This window comes from Gorilla gorilla, chromosome 1 (genome assembly GCF_029281585.2).
Source record: "Gorilla gorilla gorilla isolate KB3781 chromosome 1, NHGRI_mGorGor1-v2.1_pri, whole genome shotgun sequence".
In the NCBI taxonomy this organism is placed as follows: domain Eukaryota; kingdom Metazoa; phylum Chordata; class Mammalia; order Primates; family Hominidae; genus Gorilla; species Gorilla gorilla.
The window spans coordinates 131,038,534-131,065,862 of NC_073224.2; the positions used below are offsets into that span (position 1 = coordinate 131,038,534).

Here is a 27,329-nt window from a genome sequence, read left to right on the forward strand (position 1 = left end):
GCCCCGCCCCGCCGACTCGCCCTTCGGCTCAGGCACCTGCCTGGCCGCCCCGCGCGGCGGGGTCCTGAGGCGCCTCGGGGAAGAGCGGCGATTGGCTGCCGCTCGCGGGTAGAGCTCGGCTCCCCGGCACTTGACAACCGCAGTCTGCAAGAGGCTGAGCTGAGGAGTCGCTGGGCCGGGAGGGGCGGACGTGAGAAGGACGGATTGACGAATTGATGGATTGACGCGCGGGCGGCAGGAGGGAGGATCGACGCCAAACCCAGACCGTCGCCCTAGTGCTCCTGCCGCAGCCCGGAGCCTGCCGCTTCGGGGCCCTGGCCGCCGGCCTCCCAGCCGCGTTCTCCTCCGCCGCTCCTCTGGGCTTGCCCTGGAGCCCTCAGGTGAGTGACTTCGGGAGTCAGAGGCTGGGTCGGTCCGCTGCACACCTCGGGTTGCCATGGTCACCCGTCGCCTCCTGTCACCACCTGACACGGCTCCGACCGGGCGGCCCCGAGGACTGTGTTTGCGGCCCCGGAGAGGGGTCTTTAGCGGGCTTGGGTGCCGACTGGGAGGGGGCTGGGGTCGTGGGTGAGGCCCCAGCATCGCGGGGTGAGGACCTGTGAACTGCTGGGCCCCGGTTCGAGGTCACCGGTCCTGGACCACACCTTTCCCACATTACCAGTTGGATTCTGGGGGCAGAGCGACGCCCCTCGCCCTGGCACTGAGCAGCAAGTGAGCGCGAGGTTCGTGCCCATCTCGCCGCTGCGCCGATTCTTCCTTCCTCGCCCCTTGGTCGAGCCCGTGCGAGAACTGAGGGGCGCGCTCGCGTCCCTTTCTGGGCACGCCTTGGCCCGGAGGAAGAGAGGGAGCGGCGGGGCTGGGAACCCCGCTGGGGCCGGTTTTGGCCTTTCTCACATCAATGGTCGGGATGGGAGCAGGCCTTTGGGGATCTGGGTGTGGTCGCGGAAAGGGGCAGCTACTCGATTTAGAACTGGGATTGCGCTGGAGGGGCGCCTGCGTAGAAGAACGCAAGGTTGTGGAACTCAAAGGGTTAAACCGCTTCCCTTTATTGGGGAGAAAAATATTGGAACTCTAGCTCTGGGGCGAGGCCATGGGCAAAGGGGGCGGGGGCGGGGGGCGAGGGTAGGCCGGGGCGGCATTTGGGCTTTTGACCAGATGATTTTTCCTTCTCTGTACCCAGACGTGCAGTTAGTAACCGTGCATGGTATCTGAGGGGACCGTTTTTTTTTTTTTTTTTTTTTTGGCAACTTGGTTTTCTCTGCATAATGAAAGGAGAAGTCTTTGTTCCACCCAGATTCGTAGGTTGTGATCCTAATACTTATTTCTCTCTTTGTTGGAGACTCTGTAGAATGCCTCAAAAAGTTAATGGCAGAGAAATGAACATGTAGGTTTAAAAAATGCTATAAATCTTTTTTTCACAGTAAATTCAGGTAGAATTTTTTTGTCTCCAGTGTTGGCATATGTTGCATTGGCATTTTACTAAGAAGGAGAAACGCCTAAGAGCCCATTTTCCTTTATATGGCATATTGTCGAGGTCTCATTTAGGAAGAAGATGAAATGAATAATTCTACCTTAGGTTTGGGAGATTAGGAGAGATTGCTTCCAATAGGAAAGAAACATTATTACACGGTAATGGAAAAGTCAAGTCACAACAGTATATTGTTAGGTAAAAAAGCCAAAACCCAAACACTTGAATTTGGATGCCATTATGAAGATGTAAATTTTTTTTTTTTTTTGGACGGGATTTTAACCTGTGTTTATCTCCCACTGGTCCACTTCCTGGTTCTTTTCTCCCTCGTCTTAAAAACCAGTACTGTTAAGAATGTGTCATAAGAGAACAGGGGTACTATCCTATGTTACTACTTACATAATGGTGTTCAACCTCTTTTCCTGTTTGTGAAATAGAATTTATTAGTTATTTAATGGGCGGCATATGAAATGCTTAATGTATGCTGCAGTTTCAGAAACGCTTCAGTTATGAAAAGATGTGCAGTTTTCCTTAGTAGATCAGTAAGCTGAAAAATCAGATTACCTGTATTTAAGCTTTCTTTTGCTACTGATTGCATTCTTGTAAGAGCTACTAAGCCTAACATTGACTGATTTCTCATTCTGTAAAATGGTGATAATGCTTGCTATTGTTTTAGTCTGAGAATGGGCTCTGAGTTGAAAGCACTTTGGAAGGCATCTGTTGATTACCTTTTTTTTTTTTTTTGAGACGGAGTCTCACTCTGTCATCCAGGCTGGAGTTCAGTGGCATGATCTCGGCTCACTGCAGCCTCCGCCTCCTGGGTTCAAGCGATTCTCCTGCCTCAGCCTCCCGAGTAGCTGGGATTACAGGTGCCTGCCACCACGCCCGGCTAATTTTTGTATTTTTAGTAGAGATGGGGTTTCACCATGTTGGCTAGGCTGGTCTCGAACTCCTAGCCTCAGGTGATCCACCCGCCTTGGGCTCGCAATGTTGGGATTACAAACTTGAGCCACAGTGCCTGATCCTGTATATTATTTTTGAACAGAAGACTTGAACCCAGGTCTTCAGACTCCAAATCCAATGCTGGCCCACACCTGAGGATACTTCAGTTTTGAGACTATTACACCGAATAGCCAAAGCTTGCATATTTCAACTAATTTTTCTCTATGTTGAGTTTGTTTCTGTTCAAGTGAAAAGATATCCTTAAAAAAGGGTTTATACCGGCTGGGCGTGGTGGCTTGTGCCTGTAATCCCAGCACTTTGGGAGGCCCAAGCAGGCGGATCACATGAGGTCAGGAGTTTGAGACCAGCCTGGGCAACATGGTGAAACCCTGTCTTTATCAAAAATATAAAAATTAACTGGGCATGGTGGCGTGTGCCTGTAATCCCAGCTATTTGGGAGGCTGAGGTAGGAGAATTGCTTGAACACAGGAGGCAGAGGTTGCAATGAGCCAAGATCATGCATGCCACTGCACTCCAGCCTGGGCGACAAAGCGAGATTCCGCCTCAAAAAGAAAAAAAAAAAGGATTTATACCACACACTCCCTTAAAACCTTTCTTTTGTGTTCTATGGTCTTATTCACTGTAATAGCTCAATCATTGTATCCCAGTTTGTAGCATGTTGTTAACACACAGTAAATGCTCATCACTCATTACCCACCTGAACTTCTTCTGTTTAAATGGCTTCAGATGAATATTATCACAAGTAGGAGTTTCTTCATATAGTATGTTTAACATAATTGATCTCAGTGAACTTTCCAATATTTATTTATTTATTTATTTATTTATTTATTTATTATTATTGTTATTATTTGAGATGGGGTCTCGCTCTCTTGCCTAGGCTGGAGTGCAGTGGCGTGATCTCAGCTCACTGCAACCTCCGCCTCCCAAGTTCAAGTGATTCTCCTGCCTCAGCCTCCCAAGTAGCTGGGATTGCAGGTGCACATACCTCCACACTTGACTAATTTTTGTATTTTTAGTAGAGACAGGGTTTCACCATGTTGGCCAGGCTGGTCTTGAATGCCTGACCTCAAGTGATCCACCCAGTTCGGCCTCCCAAAGTGTTGTGATTACAGGCGTGAGCCACTGCACCTGGCCTGCTTATTTATTTTTTGAGACAGGGTCTCACTTTATCGTTCAGGCTGCAGTACAGTGGCGTGATGATAGCCCACTGCAGCCTCAAACTCCTGGGCTCAAGTGATCCTCCTACCTCAGCCTCCCGAGTAGCTAGGACTACAGGTGCTTGCCACCACACCTGGCTAATTTTTGTATTTTTTGTAGAGATAGGGTTTTGCCATGTTGCCCAGGCTGGTGTTGAACTCCTGGACTCAAGTGACCTGCCCGCCTTGGCTTCCCAAAGTGCTGGGATTACAGGCATGAGCCACTGCACCTGGCTCGATATTTTTTATTACTGAAATATTTTCAAAAATAAGTAAGCTTATTCCAAAGTAAATTTTTATACTTCACAGCGCAGTAGCTCTCCCGCAGCAATTCATTAGCAGTCCTTTTGACACATTGTCCTTACCAAGGCTAGGAGCTCTGAAGGGAAGAAATTTACATTTATTGAGCACCAGTTGCATGCTTGCCACTCTGCTAGGAGCTTGTTCTCATTTTACAAGTCAACATCCTATTTTAACCGAGAAATAGTACTGGGCTGGGCGAGGTGGCTCATACCTGTAATGCGAGCATTTTGGGAGGTTGAGGTGGGAGGATTGCTTGAGCCCAGACGTTTGAGACCAGCCTGGGCAACATAGTGAGACCTCATGTCTACAAACAATTAAAAAAAAAAAAGCTAGCTGAGTGTGGTGGTGCACACCTGTGGTCCTAGCTACTGGGGAGGCTGAGGTGAGAGAATCACTTGAGCCTGGGTGGACCAGGCTCTACCAGCCTGGGAGACAGTGAGACCCAGTCTCAAAGAGAGAGAAAGAAGGAAAGATAGAAAAAAATAGTACTACAAACAAAAAGACATAAAAATTTTATGCTATTTATAATTACTAGTTATGTAGTATGCTTGACATATGTAACTCAAATAATGTTTTTTTCCTAGGGCTAAGTACCATGTTTTGTGACTCTTGTTGTGATGAAAAAGAAAATGGAACCTTTTATAAAATCTTTTGAGAAAATTTTATAGAATTGGGTTGGTTTTTTTTTTTTTTTTTTTTTTGAGACGGAGTCTCGCTCTGTCCCCCAGGCTGGAGTGCAGTGGTGGGATCTCAGCTCACTGCAAGCTCCGCCTCCCAGGTTCACGCCATTCTCCTGCCTCAGCCTCTCTGAGTAGCTGGGATTACAGGCGCCCGCCACCACGCCCGGCTAATTTTTTATATTTTTAGTAGAGACAGGGTTTCACTGTGGTCTCGATCTCCTGACCTCGTGATCTGCCCACCTCGGCCTCCCAAAGTGCTGGGATTACAAGCGTGAGCCACCACGCCCAGCCCTGTTTTGTTTTTTGTTTTTTTTTTTAGACGGAGTTTTGCTCTTGTTGCCCAGGCTGGAGTGCGATGGCGTGATGTCGGCTCACCGCAACCTCTGCCTTCCAGGTTCAAGTGATTCTCCTGCCTCAGCCTCCCTAGTAGCTGGGATTACCGGCATGTGCCACCACGCCTGGCTAATTTTGTATTTTTGGTAGAGACGGGGTTTCTCCATGTTGGTCAGGCTGGTCTTGAACTCCCAACCTCAGGTGATCTGCCTGCCTCGGCCTCCCAAAGTGCTGGGATTACAGGCGAGAGCCACCGCACCTGGCGGTTTTCTTTGAAACTTTAAGAAGAGCTTTGGAAATGAAATTCCGGGAAGTGCAAAAACAGCATTTCACAAATAGATGATGATATAAAGAAATTTTAGGTGTATTCATTATAAAGAGCCTAAATGATGGGAATTGTTAGTTTCACTGTGTATAGTTCTTGATCAGACCACACCTGGAGTGTTGTGCTTTATTATTTATTTATTTATTTATTTTGAGACAGAGTCTCACTCTGTCGCCCCAGGCTGTAGTGCAGTGGCATGATCTCGGCTCACTGCAAGCTCCGCCCCGGGGTTCACGCCATTCTCCTGCCTCGGCCTCCTGAGTAGCTGGGACTACAGGCGCCTGCCACCACGCCCGGCTAATTTTTTGTATTGTTAGTAGAGACAGGGTTTCACCGTGTTAGCCAGGATGGTCTCGATCTGCTGACCCCGTGATCCGCTTGCCTCCGCCTTCCAAAGTGCTGGGATTACAGGTGTGAGCCACCGCGCCTGGACTTTTTTTTTTTTTTTTTTTTTGAGATGGAGTCTTGCTCAGTCGCCCAGGCTGTAGTGCAGTGGCGCCATCTCGGCTCACTGCAACCTTCACCTCCTCCTGGGACTACAGGCGCACGCTACCAAGCCCGGCTAATTTTTGTATTTTTAGTAGAGACGGGATTTCACCATGTTGGCCAAGATGGTCTGGATCTCCTGACTTTGTGATCCATCTGCCTCAGGCTCCTATAGTGCTGGGATTACAGATGTGAGCCACCGTGCCTGGCCTATTTTGGGTTCTTTAGGAGGGGGATTAACAGATATTTAGAGGAGGATGACAGGAGTGGGAAGGGATCTAGAAGCTACCTTCTGGTGAAGAATGGTTTTTGTAAGGATCAATTAAACAATGAATGTAAGATCCTAAAATAGTACACAGTAGTTTTTGCATTGTAAACAAAGCAGTTAATCCTGTTTTGGGGATTGTACTTTAGTTGGTACCTTTATAGATTAAAACCTTTGAGATCTAATCCTTTAATATGTATATATTTTTCATTTTCATAGTTCTTTTTTGCTTTAAAATTAAAAATTGAGCCAGGCAAGTTGGCATATGTCTATAGTCTTAGCTACTCAAGAGGCTGAGGCAGAAGAATTGCTTGAGCGCAGGAGTTTGAGGCTGTAGTGTGCTATGAACAGGCCTGGCAATAGCAACTACACTGTAGTCTGGGCAGCATAGTAAGACTCCTTCTCTTAAAAAAAAAAAAAGAAGATACAAAATTAAAAATTGGCTGGGCATAGTGGCTCATGCCTGTAATCCCAGCATTTTGGGAGACCGAGGTGGGCGGATCACCTGAGGTCGGGAGTTCGAGACTAGCCTGGCCAACATGGTGAAACCCCGTCTCTACTAAAAATACAAAACAGCTGGGTGTGGTGGCGGGCGCCTGTAATCCCAGCTACTCGGGAGGCCAAGGCAGGAGAATCACTAGAGCCCAGGAGGCAGAGATTGCAATGAGCCAAGATTGCGCCACTGCACTCCAGCCTGGGAGACAGAGTAAGACTCTGTCTCAAAAAAAAAAAAAATTTTAAAAATTGTATTCATATGAGAAATGCATGTATTAACATACAAGTAATGCATGAATATATATTGGTTGTTAACTCTTCAGATAAACTGCAAAGAGTAAAAAATAAAAAAGTCTCCTTCAACCCTTTTCTTCTCCTAGATCCCTGCCCTCCATCCCAATCCCATTCCTTTCTTCAGAGATAATCACACTGAACAGTTTGGCATGCATCATTCCAGACCTTGTGTGTGTGGGTTTTTTTTTTTTTTTTTCTGAGACAGGGTCTTACTCTTTCACCCAGGCTGGAGTGCAGTAGTGCAATGTTGGCTCACTGCAGCCTCAACCACCCAGAGTCAAACAATTCTCCCACCTCAGCCTCCTGAGTAGCTGGGACCTCAGGCGTGCATCACCACGCCTGGCTAATTTTTTTTTTTTTTTTTTTTTTTTTTTGAGAGACAGGGTTTCGCCATGTTGCCTTGAACTCCTGAGCTCAAGCTATCCTCCGATCTCAGCCTCCCAAGTGGTGGGATTATAGGCATGAGCCGCTGTGCCTGGTCTCAGACCTTTGTATATTTATTTAGACACAGAGATATTATGCCTCTCTCCTTTTAAATAAATGGGCCTGTTTATATTCATTCATTCAACAAATATTTATTGATAGCTGTACTATTCTGTGATGCACTTTTCCTTTTTAGGATGTATAGATATACGTCACTGTGTTAGTATTCTATAGCAACAGTCCTCGGCCCTTTTGGCACCAGGTACTGGTTGGTTTACTGGCTTCCTAGAAGAAAATTTTTCCACAGACCAGGGGCGAGGTGGAAACCATTCTACCTCAGATCAACAGGCATTAGATTCACATAAGGAGACTGCAGTTTAGATCCCTCATATGTAGGGTCGGTGCTCCTATGAGAATCTAATGCCACTGCTGATCTAACAGGAGCGGGAGCTCAGACAGTAATGCTCCCTTGTCTGCAGCTCACCTCCTGCTGTGCAGCTCAGTTCCTAACAAGCTGTGGATCAGTATTGGTCTGTGTCCTGGGGGTTGGGGACCCCTGTTTTATAGTATGAATTTACCATAATTTATTTACCAATTCTGCTATTATTCAGTTTATTTCTAATTTTTCTCTATTACAAATAAATTTTCAGGGAACATTTTTTATTTGCAGGTATTTTTGCAGGCTAGGTTTCTATAAGAATTGGAATTGGGTAGTCTACATTTAAGTTTATTTATTTGAGATGGAGTTTCCCTTTTGTTGCCTAGGCCAGAGCTCAATGGCGTGATCCCAGCTCACTGCAACCTCCGCCTCCTGGGTTCAGGTGATTCTACTGCCTCAGCCTCCCACGTAGCTGGGATTCCAGGCATGTGCCACGACGCCTGGCTAATTTTGTATTTTTAGTAGAGATGGGGTTTCACCATGTTGGTCAGGCTGATCTCAAACTCCTGACCACAGGTGATCCACCCACTTCGGCCTCCCAAAATACTGGGATTACTGGCATGAGCCATCATGCTTCACCAACATTTTTGTAGGTAAAAATTTCATGCTGTCAAATTCTCTCAAAAAGTCACTCCCAGGTTACATTCTTCTTTTATTTTTATTTTTTTGACACAGAGTCTCACTCTGTTGCCAGGCTGGAGTGCAGTGGCACGGATCTCGGCTCACTGCAACCTCCGACTCCCTGGTTCAAGCAATTCTCCTGCCTCAGCCTCCTGAGTAGCTGGGATTACAGGCATGTGCCATCACGCCCAGCTAATTTTTGTGTTTTTAGTAGAGACAGGGTTTTACCATGTTGGCCAGAATGGTCTCCATCTCCTGACCTCGTGATCTGCCCGCCTTGGCCTCCCAGAGTGCTGGGATTACAGGCGTGAGCCACCACATCTGGTCCCCAGTTTACATTCTTAACAACAGTATATGAAGGCATTTGCCCACACTCTTGCCAAAACTAGATATTATCGGGTCTTCTTTTTTCTTTTTCAAAACTGGTAGGCCATAAATGGGTAACTCGTTTTACTGTGTGTGGAAGTGAGCATGTTGGTACCTTGTTACAAAACTATTATCGAGGTTGAGCATCTTTTCACAAATATATTGGTATTCATAGTTCTTTTGTGAATTGTCTATATTTTTTGCTCATTTTTCATCTGGAATTTTGAGGGTATTGATTTGAAGATGCTATTTATATGCTCTAGATAATAACCATTTAGCTTTTTTTTGTTTTTGTTTTTCTTTTTGAGGCAGAGTCTCACTCTGTCGCCCAGGCTGGAGTGTAGTGGCGTGATCTCGACTCACTGCCACCTCTGCTCCCCTGGGTTCAAGTGATTCTCCTGCCTCAGCCTCCCGAGTACCTGGGATTACAGGTGCCTGCCACTGTGCCCAGCTAATTTTTGTATTTTTAGTAGAGACGGGGTTTCACCATCTTGGCCAGGCTGGTCTTGAACTCCTGACCTCATGATCCACCTGCCTTGGCCTCCCAACGTGCTGGGATTATAGGCGTGAGCCACTGCGCCCAGCCCCATTTAACTCTTTATGTGTGTTTTACTTAGTCCTACTTTGTGCCTTGTCTTTTAACATAATTGTTTGTGGCAAGTTTCTGTTGAATGGAAGATTTACGTTTTGTAATTTTTTTTTGGACAGAGTGTCACTCTGTCACCCAGGTTGGAGTGCAGTGGTGCAATCTCAGCTCACTGCAACCTCCACCTCCCGGGTTCAAGCAATATTCCTGCCTCAGCCTCCTGAATAGCTGGGATTATAGGCACATGCCACCATGCGTGGTTAATTTTTGTATTTTTAGTAGAGACAGGGTTTTGCCACGTTGGCCAGGCTGGTCTTGAACTCCTGACCTCAAGTGATCCGCCCACCTGGCCTCCCAAAGTGCTGGGATTACAGGTGTGAGCCACCATGCCTGGTCTACATTTTACATTTTTAGTGTCAAAGTTGACAATTTTTTTTTTCTTTACCTTTTCTGCATTACATGACTTAACTGAGCAGCTTGAGTAAGAAAATCTTTTTTTTTTTTTTTTTTTTTGAGACAGTCTCGCTCTGTCGCCCAAGCTGGAGTGCAGTGCTGCGATCTCGGCTCACTGCAAGTTCCACCTCCCGGGTTCATGCCATTCTCCTGCCTCAGCCTCCTGAGTAGCTGGGACTACAGGCGCCCGTCACCATGCCTGGCTAATCTTTTGTATTTTTAGTAGAGACGGGGTTTCACCATGTTAGCCAGGATGGTCTCGATCTGACCTCGTGATCCACCCGCCTCCGCCTCCCAAAGTGCTGGGATTACAGGCGTGAGCCACTGCGCCTGGCCAGAAAATCATTTTTATCATGTGAATTTTTAGTACTTCAGTAATTTTAAACATACTTGTTTAAAAATTTCTGGGTTTGAATATGGAAAGAACACACATACCTTAGTCCTTAGTCTCATAAAGAAAGATTGAGGCCAGGTGCAGTTGCTTATGCCTGCGTTCTCAGCACTTTAGGAGGCTGAGGCTGGCAGATATCTCGAGCCTAGGAGTGGGAGACCAGCCTGAGCAACATGGTGAAATCCTGTCTCTACAAAAAACACAAAAATTAGCCAGGTATGGTGGTGCATGCCTGTAGTCCCAATTACTGGGAAGGCTGAGGTGGGAGGATCTCTTCAGCTCAGGTGGTCAAGGCTGCAGTGAGCTAAGATCGTGCCACTGCTCTTCAGCCTGGTATCGAGAGCAAGACCCTGTCTTAAAAAAAAAAAAAAAGAAAGAAAGAAAGATTGAAATGATATTCAAATCAGATCTGAGAAGAGGTCTTGGGTTATGGGGAAGAAATACAAATTCCTTTGAAATGTTATTACTTCATTATATGCATTAGTTTACTAATTCCTTCTAGTAGTTTGCAAATGTAAATTTGTTATTTATGTTTCATTATTTTTAATTTTTTGAATAGGTAATATTTGTCCATGGTACAAAATTCAAAAGGGTATATAGTGATCTTCTCATTCCTATTCATTTTAGGTTCAGGGGTACATGTACAGGTTTGTTATATAGGTAAACTCATGTTACAGGGCTGCTTTGTTGTACAGATTCCATTTCTATTCTTTAATTATCTAGTTTTCCTTCTAGGATACAACCAGTATCACCAATTTCTTATATTTTTTTCCAGAGATATTTTATGCGTGTATACAACATACAGTTTATATTAGTTTCTTTTCTTTTTATAGTTATATAAAGTTGCACCTGCTTTAAACATAATTTATTTCTTCTGGCCAAAAATCATTCACAGTTCCAGAAGGTAAATTAAAGTAATTGATAAATTGAGAACAGCTGTCAACAGTAAGCAGTGGCACGTGCTGCACCCATGTTACAAATGTTAGGTGATTAGCAGACACGACAGAGCTTTGGTTAGAAGAGCTTTTCTTTTGTTTGTTTGCTTAAGTGATCTAATGCAAATCTATTTTGTTTCTTCTTATTAAACAGACTTTATTAATTACAGGCTTCTGATTATCCCAGACTTGATATTTTCTATATATTCTTGATGTTTCCCAAGAATATGTACTTTCTGATATTGAAATGTAAGTTAAAGCAAATTATAAAACTTGAAGGGAAATCATAGAAATTAGACAGACGAGTCTCCCCCTCCCCCTCCCCCTCCCCCTCCCCCTCTCCCTCTCCCCCTCCCAACGGTCTCCCTCTCCCTCTCTTTCCACGGTCTCCCTCTGATGCCGAGCTGAGGCTGGACGGTACTGCTGCCATCTCAGCTCACTGCCGCCTCCCTGCCTGATTCTCCTGCCTCAGCCTGCCAGCCGCGCGCTGCCACGCCTGACTGGTTTTCGTATTTTTTTGGTGGAGACGGGGTTTTGCTGTGTCGGCTGGGCTGGTCTCCAGCTCCTAGCCGCGAGTGATCTGCCAGCCTCGGCCTCCCGAGGTGCCGGGATTGCAGACGGAGTCTCGTTAACTCAGTGCTCAATGGCGCCCAGGCTGGAGTGCAGTGGTGTGATCTCGGCTCGCTACAACCTCCACCTCCCAGCCGCCTGCCTTGGCCTCCCAAAGAGCCGAGATTGCAGCCTCTGCCCGGCCGCCCCCCCCCGTCTGGGAAGTGAGGAGCGTCTCCGCCTGGCCGCCCATCGTCTGGGATGTGAGGAGCCCCTCTGCCTGGCTGCCCAGTCTGGAAAGTGAGGAGCATCTCTTCCTGGCTGCCATCCCATCTAGGAAGTGAGGAGCGCCTCTTCCCGGCCGCCATCACATCTGGGAAGTGAGGAGCGTCTCTGCCCGGCCGCCCATCGTCTGAGATGTGGGGAGCACCTCTGCCCTGCAGCTCCCTCCGGGATGTGAGGAGCGTCTCTGCCCGGCCGCCCCGTCTGAGAAGTGAGGAGACCCTCTGCCTAGCAACCGCCCCGTCTGAGAAGTGAGCAGCCCCTCCGCCCGGCAGCCGCCCCGTCTGAGAAGTGAGGAGCCCCTCCGCCCAGCAGCCACCCCGTCTGGGAAGTGAGGAGCGTCTCCGCCCGGCAGCCACCTCGTCCGGGAGGGAGGTGGGGGGGTCAGCCCCCCGCCCGGCCAGCCGCCCTGTCCGGGAGGTGAGAGGCGCCTCTGCCCGGCCGCCCCTACTGGGAAGTGAGGAGCCCCTCTGCCCGGCCAGCCGCTCCGTCCGGGAGGGAGGTGGGGGGGTCAGCCCCCCGCCCGGCCAGCCGCCCCTCCCGGGAGGGAGGTGGGGGGGTTAGACCCCCGCCTGGCCAGCCGCCCCGTCCGGGAGGTGAGGGGCGCCTCTGCCCGGCCGCCCCTACTGGGAAGTGAGGAGCCCCTCTGCCCGGCCAGCCGCCCCGTCCAGGAGGGAGGTGGGGGGGGGGTCAGCCCCCCGCCCAGCCAGCCGCCCCGTCCGGGAGGTGAGGGGCGCCTCTGCCCGGCCGCCCCTACTGGAAGGTGAGGAGCCCCTCTGCCTGGCCACCACCCTGTCTGGGAGGTGTACCCAGCAGCTCATTGAGAGCGGGCCATGAAGACAATGGCGGTTTTGTGGAATAGAAAGGGGAGAAAGGTGGGGAAGAGATTGAGAAATCGGATGGTTGCCGTGTCTGTGTAGAAAGAGGTAGACATGGGAGACTTCATTTTGTTCTGTACTAAGAAAAATTCTTCTGCCTTGGGATCCTGTTGATCTGTGACCTTACCCCCAACCCTGTGCTCTCTGAAACATGTGCTGTATCCACTCAGGGTTGAATGGATTAAGGGCGGTGCAAGATGTGCTTTGTTAACCAGATGCTTGAAGGCAGCATGCTCGTTAAGAGTCATCACCACTCCCTAATCTCAAGTACCCAGGGACACAAACACTGCGGAAGGCGGCAAGGTCCTCTGCCTAGGAGAACCAGAGAACTTTGTTCACTTGTTTATTTGCTGACCTTCCCTCCACTATTGTCCTGTGACCCTGCCAAATCCCCCTCTGCAAGAAACACCCAAGAATGATCAATAAAAAATAAAAAATAAAAAAATAAAAAAAAATAAAAAATAAAAAAATAAAATCGCAAAACAAGGGACTGGTTAAATTATGACAGATCCTTATAAAATATGAATGTTCTGTATCTAGTGATATGAGAATATTAAGTGAAAACACTAAGCCACAAAATTGTGTATTGTGTAAATAAAAAATATTCATCTTAAAGGTCTGAAAAAAAAAAAAAGAAATTAGACGAATCCCCTTACTTTATGAATGAAGAAATTGAGGCCCATAGAGGTTAGTGACTTGCAACATCACATATATATTCCTGCAGGTCTGGACATTTAAAATTAAATGACCTGGCAGCAACGTAAAGTTTTTTGAATGCCATGTTATTAAAAACAGCTCGCAGTTTTTTTTCTCCTTTTTTTTTTTTAAAGGAAAAGATGCAGTAGTCCTGTGTTGCAGTTTGGTATTTTATTGAAAAGCTTCATGACACTTCATCTTCTTGTCTGCATTTTTGCTTGTGAAGTTCTGTTGTAAAGCACTATTGTTCCATGTTAGGCACTCTGTAATACTTGGAAGATTAAAGAGCAGTTTTTATTGTGTGAGATGGAATTGCAGATTAATGGAGCCTTTCTTAAGCACTTTTGTCATGACTATAAGGTTTATAATGACTGTGCCCTAGTTCTCTTAACCTTATATTTATAATAATTCTTGGCCTGTTGTGTTTTTTTTCCTCCATAATGTGTGTTTAAGTAACCGCATTGCAAATGAACATTTAATTTTTATTTTATTTTATTTTATTTTTTATTTTTATCAAAAATGTGTTTATTGAGATGGTTTCCCACTCATCTTGATTCAGAGTGCTTTTAATGCTGCTTCCTCCTGAAGGAACATCCTTCTGTAAGCCTTGCTTTTCCTCCTGTAGGCTGGCAGAGGACAGTGGAGCAGCCAACACACAAAACTACCATTTGTGCATGGCTAAAGACCGTGGTGATTTTATATTATCCTGGGCATTTCACATCCATGAAGTAGGAATTGGGGCTCTGCACCAGGCGTTTCTTCTTGTGTTTCTTCTTCTCTTCTTCTGGGGAGGGATGAAGGAGATCTTTTGCGAGAGGCATGTTCTCCTGTGGGTAGGTCGTCACCGCCAGAAAGGGACATTTAATTAAATTATATCTGCTTATATTTGGTTAGAAAGCTACCAGTGATATTTTTTCATGAAGTTTTTCCATATCTTTGTATGGAAATACACAGAGTCAATATATTTTTATTACGAGAATATTTTCTTTCTTTCTTTCTTTTTTTTTTTTGAGATGAAGTCTTTCTCTGTTGCCCAGGCTGGAGTGCAGTGGTGTGATCTCAGCGCACTGCAGCCTCCACCTCCCGGGTTCAAGCAGTTCTCTGCCCCAGCCTCTCGAGTAGCTGGGATTAGAGGTGCCCACCACCACGCCCGGGTAATTTTTTAAAAAATTTATTTATTTATTTATTTTGAGACAGAGTGTCGCTCTGTCACCCAGGCTGGAGTACAGTGGCGCAACCTTGGTTCACTGCAAACTCTGCCTCCCAGGTTTAAGTGATAATCAAGTGATTTCTCCTGCCTTAGTTTCCTGAGTAGCTGGGACCACAGGCATGCACCACCACGCCCGGCTAATTTTTGTATTTTCAGTAGAGACAGGGTTTTATCATGTTGGCCAGACTGCTTTCAAACTCCTGACCTCAGGTTATCCACCAGCCTCAGCCTCCCAAAGTGCTGGGATTATAGGCATGAGCCACTGCGCCTGGCCAATTTGTTTGTATTTTTAGTAGAGACGGGGTTTCAGCATCTTGGCCAGGCTGGTCTTGAACTCCTGACCTCGTGATCCACCTGCCTCGGCCTCCCAAAGTGTTGGGATTACAGCCATGAGCCACTGCGCCCGGCGGTTTCTTATGTATTATTAACATTTTACCTTTAATCTTAGATTTCTAAAAATAATTTTATTTCTAACCCTTTAATACATCCTTCTAATCTTGGTTTACTAAGATGGTAATCAATAGGAGTCCACATAGAGACCCCATCTGGAATTAATTTCAGTGTATGTTAATTGTATCTAAGGACTAAAATACTAAATACCTTCTAGCTGGTTTCCAGACATACTTATATTTAAAGAACACTCTTATTTCTTTACCTAGTCTGGATATTGGATGTAAGTAAAACTTACTTTTTAAAGGAAAATTCACAATTACGTTTTTGTGATTTTGACCAGAGGCCAGAAGGGAAAGAGGGAAGGCAAGGATGGAATATAGATTTATTTATTACCGTTGAACTGTACACATAAAAATGGTGAAGATGGTAAATTATATATGTATTAATAAATACATATTAAATTAATTAAAATTAACCTCAAAAAGGTTTTTTAAAAAAAGTTATTTAAGGCCAGGCACGGTGGCTCATGCCTGTAATCCCAGCACTTTGGGAGGCTGAGGCGGGCGGATGACGAGATCAGGAGATCGAGACCATCTTGGCCAACATGGTGAAACCCCATCTCTACTAAAGATACAAAAAATTAGCTGGGCGTGTTGGCACGTGCTTAGGCTAAATAGCTGGATTGCTTCAGTCACAGCTCCATCCTTTTCAGTGAGTTTTTGAAAACAATTAAAAACAAAGTCCTCTGGGCCAGGCATGATGGCTCATGCCTGTAATCCCAGCACTTTGGAGGTCGAGGCGGGTGGATTCCTTGAGCTCAGGAGTTCAAGCAGTCAGACTAAGCCTGGGCAACATGGCGAAACCCAATCTCTACAAAAAAAAAAAAAACACAAAAATTAGCTGGGCCCAGTGGCACATGCCTGTGGTCCCAGCTACTTGGGAGGCTAAGATGGGAGGATGGCTTGAGCCCAGAAGGCCAAGGCTGCAGTGAGCCATGATTCAGCCACTGCACTCCTGCCTGGGCCTCAGAGTAAGACCCTGTCTAAAACAAAGAAACAAACAAACAAAACCATAGTCATCTGTTCTGTACTTTTGTAGAGACATTTCTTCAGTGACTTTACATCTCAAGTTAATTCAGCTAATATTTATTTATTGAACACATATTATGACTATGTGTGCATCTCATTTTAAAAGATAATTTTAGTAGTTCCTAAACTTGTTAAAATCTTTTGCAGATTTATAGCTCCCCCAGAGGAGAGGGGAAGAAGTAATTATTATTGAATTCTATTTCCCTGAATTAGAGAAAAGTTCTAACTTTGTGGTGAATAGTTATTTATTTATTTATTTATTTGAGATAAGGTCTCACTATGTTGCCCACCTCAGCCTTCCAAAGTAGCTAGGATTACAGGAAATAGATGTTTAAAATATGTATATAGCTGGGCATGGTGGCTCACGCCTGTAATCCGAGCATTTTGGGAGGCTGAGGTGGGTGGATCACGAGGTCAGGAGTTCAAGACCAGCCCTGCCAAGATGGTGAAACCCCATCTCTACTAAAAATACAAAAATTAGCCGGGTGCGGTGGCAGGCACCTGTGATCCCAGCTACTTGGGAGGCTGAGGAAGGAGAATCACTTGAACCCGGGAGGCGAAGGTTGCAGTAAACCGAGATTGCGCCACTGCACTCTTGCCTGGGTGACAGAGCAAGACTCCATCTGGGGAAAAAAAAAAAGTATGCAGTATATATCACTTATAGAGGTAAGATTTTGGGAGCCTGTATAAATGTTTCAGTAATACAAGGGAGTTAGAAGAGAATAATTCTAAGATATAGTCATCAAGCATGTGCCTATGCCTATATTTATACTGTATTCAGCAACAGTGAAGCTTATAAGAATTAAAATTCTGGGCCAGGCTTGGTGGCTCACGCCTGTAATCCCAGCACTTTGGGAGGCCGAGGTGGGCGGATCACCTGAGGTCAGGAGTTTGAGACCAGCCTGGCAAACATGGCGAAACCCCGTCTCTACTAAAAATACAAAAAATTAGCCGGTTGTGTAAGTGCACGCCTGTAATCCCAGCTACCCAGGAGGCTGAGGCAAGAGAATTGCTTGAACCTGGGAGGCGGAGGTTGCAGCCAGCCGAGATTGCCACTGCACTCCAGCCTGGGCAACAGAGCGAGACTCTGCCTTAAAAAAAAAAAAATTCTGTGTTGGGTGATTAAAATATATTATTCTACTGGGAATTTCAAGGTATAGAATTAAAACTTGTCTTTTTTTAATTAGTTTTTTTTTAAAAAGAAAACTTGAACCAATTTTAAGTTAATTAGGATATATTTTCTGTTACCTTCAACTGTCAGTATAAAATATGTATTTGTAAGAATGCAGTTCTCTTAGGCTTTATTAATCAAAAATGACTGCAGCATTAAACTTGTAGTTATTATTTAAAGTGGGACTATTGCCATAAATTCCATTCAGAGTAACTTTATATCTGGACTGATACTTAGATTGAATGTTGAATATGAAGCCTATACAATGTTTAGTATCATTGGTATATTGAGCTATATTAGAAAATTATAGTCCCAATTGTACATTAAGTTTGTGTGGTTGGTACATGGAGATGTATGTGATGTGCCCTCTAAGAACCTACAGAGGAGGGAATATTTTTTTCTGAGAGTTAAATTAGTAAAAGCCATTTTTTTTGCTAGTAAGAATTACCTGAAGGGCTACTCTGGGCACACTGCCTATTGGGTAGCCTGGTCTGCAAGGAGCAGTAAAAATAAGAAAAAGAATTGTCTAAAGATTTGAGGAATCCTAAAATCACTAATCAGTGTGCTCTAAGAATAATATTAGGGAGACAGTTCTGATATGATCAGAATTTAATGAGTAGTTTCCACAGATAACCTGAAAAAAAAAAAAAAAGGTGGGCACGGTGGCTCATCCCTGTAATCCCAACACTTTGGGAGGCCAAGGCGAGAGGATTGCTTGAGCCCAGGAGTTCGAGAGCAGCCTGGGCAACATAGGTAGATCCCGTCTCTACAAAAAATAAAATAAAAAATTAGCTGGGTATGGTGGCACACACCTGTCATCCCAGGTACTTGGAAGGCTGAAGTGGGAGGATCACTTGAGCCTGGGAGGTCAAGGCTGCAGTGAGCCATGGTCATGCAACTGCACTCTAACCTAGGTGACAGAGCAAGATGCTGTCTTTAAAAAAAAAAAAAAAATTTAGTGAGTGGAAATCTTACTTATTTTACCGTATCCTCTTTTGGACGAAGTCTATGAACAGGAGGGTGGTGGTCAGCTCAGAATATAGCAAAGGGAAACCTAAAGCATGCGGAGTTGGGTAGCTGGTGTGTTGGGAGATAAGTTTGTGATTTACTGTTTCCTGAGACAGACATATTCTTACTCTGCAGAGGGATTTTTGTAGTCTGATGTCATTAAATATTTGAGTGAGTCGTATAATTATTTTTCTGTGGTTTGTCCCTTGTTTACCCTAGCACCACTTTTTTTTGTTTGTTAGTTTTTTTTTCTTTTTCCGAGATGGAGTCTGGCTCTATTGCCCAGGCTGGAGTGCAGTGGCACAATCTTGGCTCACTGCAACCTCCGCCTCCTGGGTTCAAGCAATTCTCCTGCCTCAGCCTCCCAAGTAGCTGGGATTACAGGTGCCTGCCACCATGCTCAGCTAATTTTTGTATTTTTAGTAGAGGTGGGGTTTCACCATGTTGGCCAGGCTGGCCTCAAACTCCTGATCTCATAATCCACCCGTCTCAGCCTCCCAAAGTGCTGGGATTACAGGTGTGAGCCACTGTGCCCAGCCTTCTTTTTTTTTTTTTTTTTTTTTTTTTGAGACAGAGTCTCACGCTACCGCCCAGGCTGGAGTGCAGTGGTATGATCACCGCTCACTGTAGCCTCAACTTCTGGGGCTCCAGTGATCTTTCCACCTCAGCCTCCTGAGTAACTGGAACTACAGGCACACATGCTGGCTGATTTTTATATTTTTTGTAGAGACCATGTTTCGCCATGTTGCCCAGGCTTGTCTCGCACTCCTGGGCTCATGTAATCCTCCCACCTCGACCTCTCAAAGTGCTGGAACTACAGGTGTGAGCCACCATGCCCAGGCCTCTAGCTGAGGGAGAAAATGTACTCATATGCTGATGAGAGCATTCTAGTCTGCTAGACATTTGCATTTCTTGTTATGAACAAATAAATCAACCCAAAAGTAAAGAAATGGAAACAATAATAACCTGTGAGCCTACATATATTTTTTGTTTTGTTTTGTTTAGAGACATGGTCTTCCTCTGTCGTTCAGAGGTGTGCAGTGGTGTGATCATAGCTCACTGTATGTAACTTCTAACTTCTGGGCTCAAGTGATCCTCCTGCCTCAGCCTCCCAAAGTGCTGGGACTACAGGCATGAGTCACTACACCCAGTCCACATGTGTATGTTTATGTTTCTGCAAGCTTGGTTAGAATAAGTTGGTCCTGTGAGAAAGATATGCTTATAGTCTGTTTCATCTGATGAAGTTTCTTTGTGGCTACTCCCCTAGTGTGGTGGTATTTTGCATTGCTCTGAGCCTTAACATTTGAAAACTGTAACAGTTTAGGCCATTTAACTTGTGTGGCTTCACTGGTAAAATTAGAATGTTGAATAAATGATCTTATAGTCCTCCCAGGTCTAAATCTTTATGGATTCATAACCTGAGCATTATGTGCTTAGTTGTAGCAGACCTACAGGTAAGAGTTAGAAGGAAGCTTAGAGAGTATTGAAATATCACTGATATTACCCATATGACTAAAGTTGCACTTTTTTCTTTCTTTTTTTTTTGAGACGGAGTCTAATTCTGTTGCTTAGGCTGTAGTGCAGTGGCACGATCTTTGCTCACTGCAGCCTTGATCTCCTGGGCTCAAGTGATCCTCCCACCTCAGCCTCCAGAGTGCTGGGACTATAGACACACACCATCTTGCCCTGGTAATTTTTTAATTTTTTTTGTACAGATGTGGTTTTGCCATGGTTCCCAGGCTGGTCTCGAACTCCTGAACTCAAGCAGTCCCTCCACTTTGGCCTCTCAAAGTACTGGGATTACAGGCGTACGCCACTACACCTGCCCTAAAGTTGCACATCTTAACTAACCTTGTTTTGTTTGGCTCCACTGTACTGACCAGGTCATCATTTAGGTATTGCTGCTAGACTAAAGCTTCTTAAAGCAAGGCCAATGTCTCCTGAGTACAGAATCATGTCTGTCACAGAGAAAAGGCATTAAGTACTTATTGAGTGAATGTATTAGAGCATACCTGGGACAATGTATTTGGGACATAGCTAAACATGGTTTGGTTATTAATGACTTTTTAAAATATTCTCTATTATGGAAAATTTTAAACATGTAGGAGTAGACAGGATTATATAATAAACCCTCATTTACCTATTACCCTGCTTCAGTAACCATAATCATTCTTGTTTCATCTTTATCTCTTCCCACTCTTCTCTTCTATTATTTTCACGTAAATCACAAACTTTATATCATTTAATCTGTAATTATTTCAATATGTATCTCAAAGATAAGGACTTTAAAAAATCATGGCCATACCATTGTCACATATTAAAGAACGACTTGGTTTTGATGAATACTAAGTTAACTTCACTTCAGAATATGTGTACTAAAGATTCCCAGTAAACCTGTTATGTGTAGTTTCCAGGCAGTTAAACTTAGAAATAAATCAATAGGACTAGCTTTATTGTTTTTCTGTTTCATATTTAGGCTATCAATATGACGGCTGAAGAAACAGTGAATGTAAAAGAGGTTGAAATCATTAAGCTAATTTTGGACTTCCTGAATTCAAAGAAGCTTCACATTAGTATGCTGGCCCTGGAGAAGGAAAGTGGAGTCATAAATGGCCTGTTTTCAGATGATATGCTTTTCCTGAGGTATGATTTCATTATACTGTGAAGTTTGTAGCTCCTTCGAAGAAATGTTAAGTATTAAGGTAATAGATATAATACAGATAGAACTTTATAATCATGAAAAGGCTATGTAAGTATAATTTAAAAAAATATTTTATTTTATTTTATTTTTTGAGACGGAGTCTTGCTCTGTCACCCAGGCTGGAGTGCAGTGGCGAGATGTCGGCTCACTGCAAGCTCCGCCTCCCGGGTTCACGCCATTCTCCTGTCTCAGCTTCCCGCGTAGCTGGGACTACAGGCGCCCATCACCACGGCCAGCTAATTTTTGTATTTTTAGTAGAGATGGGGTTTCACCGTGTTAGCCAGGATGGTCTCGATCTCCTGACCTCGTGATCTGCCCACCTTGGCCTCCCAAAGTGCTGGGATTACAGGCGTGAGCCACCGCACCCGGCCTAAAAAAAATTTAAAAAATAGAACATTTACAAAAAAGGCTGGGCGTGGTGGCTCACGCCTGTAATCCCAGCACTTTGGGAGGCTGAGGCAGGCGGATCACTTGAGGTCAGGAGTTTTGAGACCAGCCTGGCCAACATGGTGAAATCCCGCCTCTACTAAAAATATAAAAATTAACCGGGCATGGTGGGACATGCCTGTAATCCCAGCTACTCGGGAGGCTGAGGCAGGAGAATCATTTGAACCAGGGAGACGGAGGTTGCAGTGAGCTAAGATCGCACCATTGCACTGCAGCCTGGGCAGCAGAGTGAGACTCCGTCTCAAAAATACAAAAATAAAAAAAAGGAACATTTACAAAATAATGCTTTCTGTAGAATGTTTTCAGTAGTAAGACCCAGAGGTCTGTTAAAAAGAACAAGAGTCACCACTCCATTGTGGTTGTGGTATCATAATAAAAGATATTTGACTAAGAAAATTGGAGACTTTGAAAAGGTAAAGAAAATGTTTCTGAAATACCATTTTTTGGCCATAGAAATAAAATATGTTCATTATAGAAAATATAGAAAGATAAATAAAAGAAAAATTACCCCACCACACAGACATAATATTGTTCTTATTCCTTGCTGTTTTCATTCTTAGAGTATAAATTCTGTGCATCTTTTTTTTTGCATCTATTAAAAATAACAATTCGGCTGGACGCGGTGGTTCACGCCTGTAATCCCAGCACTTTGGGAGGCCGAGGCGGGTGGATCACGAGGTCAGGAGATGGAGACCATCCTGGTTAACACGGTGAAACCCTGTCTCTACTAAAAATACAAAAATAACAATTATGTTGTGTTTATGATTTAGAATCATGCCTTATCTATTAACATCACAAGGTTTCTCTGTGTGATTACAAACTTATATTTAAAAAATTTTCAGGCCGGGCATGGTGACTCACACCTGCAATCCTAGCCATTTGTGAGTCCAAGGCAGGCGGATCACCTGAGGTCAGGAGTTTGAGACCAGACTGGCCAACGTAGTGAAACCCCGTCTCTACTAAAAATACAAAAATTAGCTGGGTGTGGTGGTGCATGCCTCTAGTCGCAGCTACTCGAGAGGCTAAGGCAGGAAAATCACTTAAGCCCGAGAGGCAGAGGTTGCAGTGAGCCATGATGGTACCACTGTACTCCAGCCTGGGCGACAGAGCAAGACTAAATAAATAAATAAATAATAAATTAAATAAATAATAAATTAAAAAAGACCAGGCGTGGTGGCTTACGCCTGTAATCCCAGCACTTTGGGAGGCCGAACCGGGTGGATCACCTAAGGTCAGGAGTTCGAGACCAGCCTGGCCAACGTGGTGAAACCCCGTCTCTATTAAAAATACTAAAATTAGCTGGGCATAGTGGTGCATGCCTGTAATTCCAGCTACAAATAAAAAATTTCAGTTTACTTAATTTCCTAATGGCGCCCCTAATTTTACACAATTGTTCCCAATTTATCTTAAATAATTGCTCTACAGAACATTTTATACTTGCGCCTTTTTTTTTTTTTTTTTTTTTTTTTTTTGAGATAGAGGCTTGCTTTGTCACCCAGGCTGGGGTGCAGTGGCATGATCTCAGCTCACTACAACCTCCACCTCCTGGGTTCAAGTGATTCTCTCGCCTTAACCTCCCAGGTAGCTGGGACTACAGGTGCACACCACCACGTCCGGCTAATTTTTGTATTTTTAGTAGAGGCAAGGTTTCACCATTTTGGCAAGGCTGGTCTCGAACTGCTGACCTCAGGTGATCTGCCTGCCTCGGCCTCCCAAAGTGCTGGGATTACAGACGTGAGCCACTGCACCTGGCTGAGACTTTTTCTATATATTGGATTATTTCCTTAGGACAAGATTCTTAGAGGTGGAATTGCAAGGCAAAGTGAAGTAACATGTTTGCCAAAATGGAAAGCTAAATATATTCTAGTCTGAATTGGATAGAAACGGAAAATCCCAAATTTGCAGGCAGAAATGTATTCTATTTTTATGAGATACCAAATATCCTTGACAAGAAGTACAGATTCTTGGACATGTGGCATTTTGTGACTTGGAAAGCCTCAAGAAATGAAGTGTTCCTCCCAGGAGGCAGAGGTTTCAGTGAGTTGAGATCGTACCATTGTATTCCAGCTTGGGCGACAAGAAGGAAACTCCATCTCAGAAAAAAAAAAAAAATGAAGTGTTCCTAGCTTATGAAAAGGAACCATTCAACAACAACAACAACAGCAACAACAAAGCTTTATTATATTAGGGGACTCTATTTAAACTTGTTGCACTTCCCTATATTTTGTGTTATGAATATCATCCAGCCCCAGGGAGCTTAGTTAATAGTGTAGTATTTTTTTAAGCACTATCTTTGAAGCATTAATACTCCTAGAAGTTAACAGTGGCAGCTCTCAAGTACCCTCCTGCTTGATTTATGATGAAATTTTACTGGTCTGAGGTGAAATGCAAAGAATAATAAAATAGTAGGTTTTTCATTAAACTAAATATGTTCGGCTGGGCACAGTGGCTCACGCCTGTAATCCCAGCACTTTGGGAGGCCAAGGTGGGTGGATCACGAAGTCAGGAGGTCGAGACCATCCTGGCTAACGCGGCGAAACCCCCCGTCTCTACTAAAAATACAAAAAATTAGCCAGGCGTGGTGGCGGGTGCCTGTAGTCCTAGCTACTTGGGAGGCTGAGGCAGGAGAATGGTGTGAACCCAGGAGGCAGAGCTTGCAGTGAGCTGAGATCATGCCACTGCATTCCAGCCTGGGCGACAGAGCAAGACTCTGTCTCAAAAAAAAAAACTAAATATGTTCATCTTAAAGGGCTTGCCTTTGAAATTGTGTCCTTTCTTACATTTTAAATATTGAAATGCACCTTTATAAAATGATTATGATATACAGTGATTGCCTTATTATTTAAAAAATTTCTTTATTTTAATATTTTTTATAAAGGTGGGATCTTGCTATATTGCCCTTGGCTGATCTTGAACTCCTGGCCTCAAATGATTCTCCCACCTTGGCCTCCCAAAGTGCTAGGATTTACAGGCATGAGCCACTGTGCCCATCTTGCTTTTATTAATATTTCTTCTTTGCAGCATATTGTTAATCCTATGTAGGTCTTCCTGCCCATCCTTCCCATTTAAAATTTCTCTGTTCTAAAACATTCAAAAATAGGGAAATTGCCGTTGTGAAAGAAAAGATGTAAGAATGCCTTGTAACTTTTGGATATTCCCATAGACCATTTAAAGTAGGATGAAACTTGTTATTATTCCTTGCTGTTTTCATTCTCAGTGTAAACTGTATTCTCAAAGCTGTAGATTTCACATAGAATTCATAATGTAGAGTAGAGTTTCTCAGCCTTGGCACTGCTAGCATCTGGGCCAGATAATTCTTTGTTGTGGAGGGTTGTCCTTTGTTGTAGGATGTTAACGGCATCCCCAACTAGATCCCAGTAGATCTACCTGCTAGATCCCAGTAGTATCCCCAGTTGTGACTACCAAAAATGTCTTTAGATGTTGCCAAATGTCCTGACAGAATGCAAAATCACCCCCAGTTGAAATGGATTTTCACCATGGTGCCTCAGCCTCCTAACATGTTGGGATTACAGGTGTGAGCCACCACTCCCAGCTTTTTTTTTTTTTTTTTGAGACGGAGTCTCACTCTGTCGCTCAGGCTGGACTGCAGTGGCGCGACTTCGGCTCACTGTAACGTGCCTTCTAGGTTCAAGCAATTCTCCCTGCCTCAGCTTCCTGAGTAAGCTGGGATTACAGGCACCTGCCACCACACCTGGCTAATTTTTGTATTTTTAGTAGAGATGGGGTTTCGCCATGTTGGCCAGCCTGGTCTTGAACTCCTGACCTCAGGTGATCTGTCTGCCTCGGCCTCCAAAAATGCTGACAGCCACCATGCCTGGCCCACTCCCAGCTTTTAAAATTCTTTTTACTTTTTTTTTTTGAAAGAGGGTCTTGCTATGTCACCTAGGCTGCCAGGCTGGAGTGGAATGGCATGACCGTGGTCACTGCAGCCATGACCTTCTTGACTCAAGCGATTATCCCACCTCAGCCTTCTGAATAGCTGGGATTACAGGCATGTACCACCATGCCCAGCTAATTTTTAAATTTTTTGTAGAGATGGGGTTTTGCATGTTGCCCAGGCTAGTCTTGAACTGCTGGGCTCAAGTGATCACCTGTTCTTTCTTTTTTGTGTGTGTTTTTTTGAGACAGGGTCTCACTCTGTTGCCCAGGCTGGAGTGCAGTGGCACAATCTCAGCTCACTGCAGCCTTGACATCTGGGCTCAAGTGATCCTCCCACCTCAGCCTCTTGAGTAGCTGGGACCACAGGCATGCACCACCATGCCTGGCTAATTTTTGTATTTTTTGTAGAGCCAGGGTTTCTCCATGTTTCCCAGGCTGGTTTCGAACTCCTGAGCTCAAGTGAATTGCTTACCTTAGCTTCCTAAAGTGCTGGGACCACAGACATGAGCCACTGTGCCCAGCCACTTGTTCTTAATATATAATAGCTTTAAAACTGTAAGATGAATATGGAAATATAGGAACTTTAAAGCTTAGTCCAATTTTTTTTTTTTTTTTTTTTTTGAGACAGAGTCTCTCTTTTGTTGCCCAGGCTAGAGTGCAGTGGCGTGATCTTGGCTCACTGCAACCTCTGCCGCCCAGGTTCAAGCTTCTCCTGCCTTAGCCTCCTGAGTAGCTGGGATTACAGGCACCCGCCACCACGGCCAGCTAATTTTCGTACTATTAGTAGAGACGGGGTTTCGCCATGTTGGCCAGGGTGGTCTCAAGCTCCTGACCTCAGGTGATCTGCCCACCTTGGCCTCCCAAAGTGCTGGGATTATAGGTGTGAGCCACCACGCCTGGCATGTCCAATGTTTTTACATAGGTCAAAACCCACATATATATAGTTAGTATGAGTGGTTGCAGATTCACAAATTCTTCTCATACAGTGTATGTTGTTACAAATAAGTTATGAAAAATTTAGGCCAGGTGAGGTGACTCACGCCTGTAATCCCAGCACTTTGAGAGGCCGAGGTGGGTGGATCACCTGAGGTCAGGAGCTTGAGACCAGCCTGGCCAACATGGTGAAACCCTGTATCTACTAAAAATAGAAAAAAATTAGGGGGGCGTAGTGGTGTGAGCCTATAGTCCCAGCTTCTCAGGTGTCTGAGGCAGGAGAATCGCTTGAACACAGGAGTCGGAGGGTGCAGTGAGCCGAGATTGTGCCATTGCACTCCAGCCTGGGCAACAGAGCGACACTCTGTCTCAAAAAAAAAAAAAAAAAAAAAATTATGAAAAATTTATTTGAGGAATCAAATAAAATGTTAATCTCATTATGTGCTTTATGAAGTTTGAATGCTGTTTTGTCATCTGTTCTGCTTTTAATTAGTATAACCTGAATTTGGTGACATGCTGGTTTTTTAAAATTTTTTATTTAGGCAGCTAATACTTGATGGTCAATGGGATGAAGTTCTTCAGTTCATTCAGCCTCTAGAATGTATGGAAAAATTTGACAAAAAAAGGTAAGATTTTATCTAAAGTTTTTAGTGTCTCATCATTGGTAGAAGCTTAGCAAAACAATGAACAAAAATTTTCATTTTAATTCTTCTTTCTCCACTGGACTTGAGCAGAGAGTAAACAAATTGATTTCTCTCTGTCACCCAAGCTGGAGTGTGGTGGCATGATCACAGCTCACTGCAGCCTTGGTCTCCTGGGCTCAAGCAATCCTCCCACTTCAGCCTCTCAAGTAGCTGGGACTACAGGCGTGTACCATCAGCCTAGCTAATTTTGTATTTTTTTTAGAGTTAGGGTTTCACCATGTTGCCCAGGCTTCCCCTGTGTTCATTTGGATTATTTTAAGTTGATTTAATGTTCACTGACCCTTTCTTTTGCTATTAGCAATCTGTTGATAAATTGTGAATTTTTAAAAACAGGTTCTTGTTCTACC

At 44.5% G+C, this 27,329-nt stretch overlaps 1 protein-coding gene and 1 pseudogene across 12 annotated transcripts in view; one reads left to right on the forward strand and one right to left on the reverse strand.

The window, feature by feature from the left end:
- The window catches only part of WDR47 (WD repeat domain 47), a 75,108-nt gene continuing 47,779 nt past the window's right edge, over positions 1-27,329 (forward strand). For 2 of the 12 annotated variants that reach the window (XM_055353621.2, XM_055353627.2), the window contains exons 1-3: positions 244-380; positions 20,774-20,940; positions 26,821-26,904. In XM_055353621.2, coding sequence (XP_055209596.1) covers positions 20,783-20,940; positions 26,821-26,904 — 242 coding nt within the window. In that variant the 5' untranslated portion in view covers positions 244-380; positions 20,774-20,782. Of the gene's footprint in view, positions 381-11,412; positions 12,274-19,845; positions 19,987-20,773; positions 20,941-26,820; positions 26,905-27,329 lie in introns of those variants that run through there. The other 10 variants (XM_055353673.1, XM_055353644.1, XM_063696247.1 and 7 more) reach the window with 10 other exon arrangements.
- On the reverse strand, positions 13,964-14,248 carry LOC115936457 (small ribosomal subunit protein eS27-like; annotated as a pseudogene).